The sequence below is a fragment of the Gavialis gangeticus genome, unplaced genomic scaffold (genome assembly GCF_001723915.1).
Source record: "Gavialis gangeticus isolate Ggan-Ray unplaced genomic scaffold, GavGan_comp1, whole genome shotgun sequence".
Taxonomy (NCBI): Eukaryota; Metazoa; Chordata; order Crocodylia; family Gavialidae; genus Gavialis; species Gavialis gangeticus.
Window position 1 is genome coordinate 6814832 of NW_017729019.1, and position 4803 is coordinate 6819634.

At 51.6% G+C, this 4803-nt stretch overlaps 1 protein-coding gene across 3 annotated transcripts in view; it reads right to left on the reverse strand.

The window, feature by feature from the left end:
- Positions 1 to 2095: 2095 nt before the first annotated feature.
- PIK3C2B (phosphatidylinositol-4-phosphate 3-kinase catalytic subunit type 2 beta) overlaps positions 2096 to 4803 on the reverse strand; it is a 53643-nt gene continuing 50935 nt past the window's right edge. For 2 of the 3 annotated variants that reach the window (XM_019513935.1, XM_019513936.1), the window contains exons 31-33: positions 4734 to 4799; positions 4500 to 4628; positions 2096 to 4258 (exon numbers count right to left, since the gene is read on the reverse strand). In XM_019513935.1, the coding sequence (XP_019369480.1) occupies positions 4070 to 4258; positions 4500 to 4628; positions 4734 to 4799 (384 nt within the window). In that variant the 3' untranslated portion in view covers positions 2096 to 4069. The remainder of the gene's footprint in view (positions 4259 to 4499; positions 4629 to 4733; positions 4800 to 4803) is intronic. The other variant, XM_019513937.1, reaches the window with a different exon arrangement.

Genomic DNA, 4803 nt, shown 5'->3' on the forward strand with positions numbered 1-4803 from the left:
AACTGTAGTCCAGACAACATCATTAAGCAAGAAATTGCTTTTTATCTGAGTGGAAGGGGATGGGATAAGGGCTAATTGGACTAGTTCACTAACCTTCAGTGAACAGAGAAGACAGTTGGGTTTATTTAGATCCTGACACAAAATGGGCTTCATAATCTAGAGGCCACTTTTCTTAAGGCAGTAATTAGGCTGGGCCAGAGATGCTGGATTAATTTACACCTGGCTTTCCTCAGGATGCCAAACAGATCAAATACTGAGGGGGACAGATAGCCAGCACAGAGGTACAACCTACCCTTGGGCTCACAAAGGTTAGCTTTTTGTCTTATTTCCCTCACAGGGATCAATCTGTGAGGCAGTACTTCCGACTTGGATTGCATCAAACCCAGCTGATGGATCTGTCCTTTCCTCCAGCCTTTGCTGAACAGCCCGAATGCGCCCTAGGCAGGTGCCATAATAGTGACCGCTAAGAGATGCCACTGCACCCAGAGGCACCCATTCACTCAGAGGGTATTTATGGGAACAAGCTGTAACTACAAGTGATGTAGCACCTGAGCTTGTAGTGACACATGACCTTTTAAGCACCAGTTATGTTTGTACCATGGGTTTCACGTTCCCATTGCAACAGCCTTGGGCAGCAATACAGCCGAGCTAAGTAAGCTCTGGTGACTGCACTGTCCTCCCCAGTCTCCTTCCACTGGCAATGGACATCTCGAATAATTGCCCTTTCTCCTGTACTTCATGCTTTGCACTTGTTTTCATCTTCTCTCCTGGACTATAGTTTCCTTGACAGCTTTTTATCTTTGGTTTAGTGCTAGCAAGAACTGGCTTGAAAACCAAGGGGACACGAGTCCCCTTTTTGGGATAGGTGAGTCAACAGCGTCTCTCACCTCGACTCTGACTCAAAGACGTGAGACTAGAAGTTTGGTGTCCACAACCTACCCTGTCCTTGGCTTCTCTTCCAAGTGCCAGCCTTGGAGCCAGAGAGCGAGTATGCCAGCAAGACCCCTCACTACACAGTGAGATGAGCTGAAACTCTGTTCACAGCATGTCTACCACGGCAGACATTACACGATAATTTCTTTCACTCATAGCTGGCTCGGTCTGGGCTTGAACTAGTGTCCGAGAGCTGAACGATGGTATATCTCTGTAACAGGGAACCCTACCCCTGTTCCTAAGAGGCAGAGCTGCCCCATTAAGACCCGAGTCTACAGGAGAAAGCACCAGGAGGGTAGGGATTAATACCCCAACCACCCCAGCTGGTCAGCTGACAGGAAGGGGATAGGCCTCTAGGCACATATAAATCCTAGGGCCAAGGCTAGCAGGGAGAGGAGGCCTCTGGCAAGTGGGGAGGAGAAAAAGAGTTCTTGCATGGCAGAACTACCCAAGAATGCTGTGACTAATCAGGCTCTGGAAGTCTATAAGATGCCCAGAACTGGGGGTGCTTAGTGTGCGAGGAGCAGTTTGGGGTTTTAAGGAACCAGTGTGGCTTTTATGACTTGTATTATGTTATAGCCCAGGGGCTCATTTATGCTACTGTTGTATCTGGTGGACTGGGCTGAGGCTACTCAGGGAGGAGGAGGCCTCATTGGGGCACACTACTGTGCAAAGTGCCAGACGGGGGCACAGTGCCAGGGGGGTGATGAGACCCCAGCGCCAAAGGGGGGTGCAGGTCAACAGTTACATACCATCTGTGAGGTGTGGGCCACAATGTAGGGGAGGTTTGGAGTGGTTGATAGGGAGCCCTAGCGTTGGTATAGTAAATGGGCAGCCTCTCACCTGAGTAACACCATAACTACTGTTCCATCAAGGCGTGGCAGACGAGATAGGTGGGTGGGTAGCCCAGAGGCAGAAGGTCAGGCCTGGGGATGGGCCCCTGTCACAATTCCATTCACAAGGCCCCCCACTCCCACTTGCCCACCCTGAGCCTGTCCCAGAATCACAGGGATGTTGCTTATCTCCCCTTTTAGCTTGCTAGAGCACCCCACCACCTCCTTCATAGAGCAGTGCAACTCTGGGAGATTGAAACTATAGCTGAGCTGACAGGTTAATACTTCCACCACAGCCTTTGGGGATGCAGGAGTCCACACATTGTCCATTGCAATTCGCTTCCTTTTATTTGAATGCCACTGTTTTACAACTGAGAGAGTTACAGGCACCATCTTCAGAAGCTCACCCACCCTGACCAAGAGCGTGGGTCGAGGGAGAGAGTTGACTGAAGAGACGAGGCAACTTGGCTAAGATCTAGGACATCTCCATAACGCACCTCTCTCAGACCCACCTGCAAAGGTGCAGAGAAGCCGCCCCCAGACATAACTGTAGCTGGTAGATGGTGAGGGAAAAGTGGGGAGAATCCCTCTCTCACTCCCCACGCCAGCTTAGTTCAACCCCATTCTCCTCCTAGATACAAGAGTTAAAACTTTTAATATAAAGGTAAGTTCATATTCTCGATCCTGAGAAACGTTTCGTCTGTTTACGGAGTTCTCACTGTAAACAAAGCACCAAGGGCGCCCAGCGGGCTTGCCGGGACGGGATGGGAGGCTGAGCATCCCAGAGCGTGGTCATGCACCGTCCGGCCTGCACTGCTGAGAGGGGCAACGCGGAGCGCTCCCCGCTCCGACACTGGGTGGGAAAGGGCCTCTCTTAAAACCGGATTTAAAAACTGCCATGGTTAAGAAACGGGCACCCGCTCCCCCTGGTCTGAATTGGACCAAACCAAATCTCATTTCCTACCAAAGTTTCTCACTCACAAGATTGACAAGAAGGGGTTGGGAGAGGAGCAGAACCGCTTTCCTGGTGCTCTCAGCTCCTTCTCCCCAGCATGGCCCACTGGAGGAGCCTCAGTACAAAGGGTGTCAGTGCTCAACTCCAGGGTAATCCTTTCATGGATCTGGCAGTAAGTCCCCTCCCCACCTCTGCGCGATGGGCCACACCTGTGATGCACACTGCCCCCATACCCCTGGTCCGGAACAACAGGCAAAGCTACAAGCACCTAGTTCATAGAGGTGGATTCTCTCGCTCAGAAGAAGAGTTTCCAGCAATGTCTCACAAGAGACGTAAGATCATTCCCTCCCTTCCAACATCTGACTGCCTCCACTTGCAAGGCTTAGCCCGTACCAGCTCCTCGGCACAAGTCCTTGGGTTTCTTCTTGCTTGGAACAAATCAGTCCAGTCCAGTGAGCAACGTACAGACAGTGAATGAGCTCTGATGAAGGGCATGAATGCCAGCATCACTAACAGGCCAGCCTAAGGGGCCTTGCAGTCCTGGCGAAGGCAGCACAGCTGGAATCAAAGTGGGTACTGGAGGGATTATTTCAGGGGGGAAGGGAATCAATAATCTCGCCTGTCATCCCCTGGGAGCACAGTTCACAGACTTGCCGGCCCTCCACCAGGAATCCAGAATCTACACGCGTACGAATTACACAGCTCTCCTTTGGAAGCAAATTCTCCGGGATGAACAGAGAAGGCAGCCTGCATATGAGCACAACAGCCCCTAAGCCAGAGAGTAGGAGGCCTTATCCGGGCCTTTTGGCGCCCCCCAAAATCCTATATATACATCCCTTTAAGAAAATCCCCTAGAGAAAGGCCAACAAGAGCCTTACTGCTGATGCACCCCACACCTCCCCCTGCCCTCACAGGTCTCTTCTCTCATCCAGGCCCCATCTGGGCACAAACTACTTTTCAATATTTAAAAAAAAAATAATAATAATAAAGATATCCCAAAGAAAAATAAGTGAAATGTCCCCAATATCTCCTGCCACCCTTCCCCCCCACCCCCACTATCATTGCTCCCTTGACACAAGGTAAACTTAAAAAAAAAAGTCTACTGCAGCCTTTTCAAGTCACAATAGGATTTCCTATCAAGACTCTGAATTCCCAGTCTCTACAGGACAAAGAAAAACCCCTTCATTGGCAGAGAGAGCATCTCTGTTTCCTGCTGGTGGACAAGGAAATCCATCTGGATCCAGGATACAACTCCTGGGATGCGCGCCCATTCCCACGGCCCAGCACAGTGAGCACCAGCATCGTGGGGCTGGTGTGGTTCCTCCGACGCGGCTGCCCCCTGCTCTTCTTACATGGTCCCGTGGCTCCTAGAGCCCAATGCGAACCAGCCCATCTTCTCCTGGGTGAGGTCCAGGTCCCGGAGTTTAATGCTGACCTCCCCGAGAAGGATGTTCTCCCAGAAGCCCTCCTCACTCAGGACGCTCAGGCGCAGTTCCCGCTGCTGGAGATCACCTTTGGGAATCCCGTCGTAGACCAGCTGCAAGGTACAGCACAGGGCAAGGTGAAGGAGGCCCTCCCTGATAGGACCTCAGTACCCGAGGAGAGCAAAGCTCTCTGGTACACAATGGTGGGGGAGTCCTGTCCTACTGTCAGCGCTCTGGTGCCCTTCAAACCCACCCTGAACTTTCTCACCCCCTTGCTAGGCCTATCTATAGATTGCCTGGTGAATGGCCTGTACCCACATGCCCAGAGCGGGGGCTCCAAGCAGTCAGCCATACCATTTCATTGTAAGTGGGGTTGCAGGTTTTTCGAGCCACTTTGGTTTTCCTTTTAGTGGTCTTCTGGGGATCAGGCAGCAGATAGATCTTGACATAAGGGTCAGGGTCATTCCCATCCTGGATAGGCTGCTGTAGGAGAGAGAGACCAAATAAATCCCAGTTATTTCCACCATACCAGCACATGGAGCCAGAGCTGGTGTGGTGCCTGCTGCTGCTGGTGTGCATGGCACTTACCAGGCCTCGGATGTGCATCACCATGATGAAGAGCTTGTTGTTCTTGTAGGAAATGGAGAGCTTCACCTCC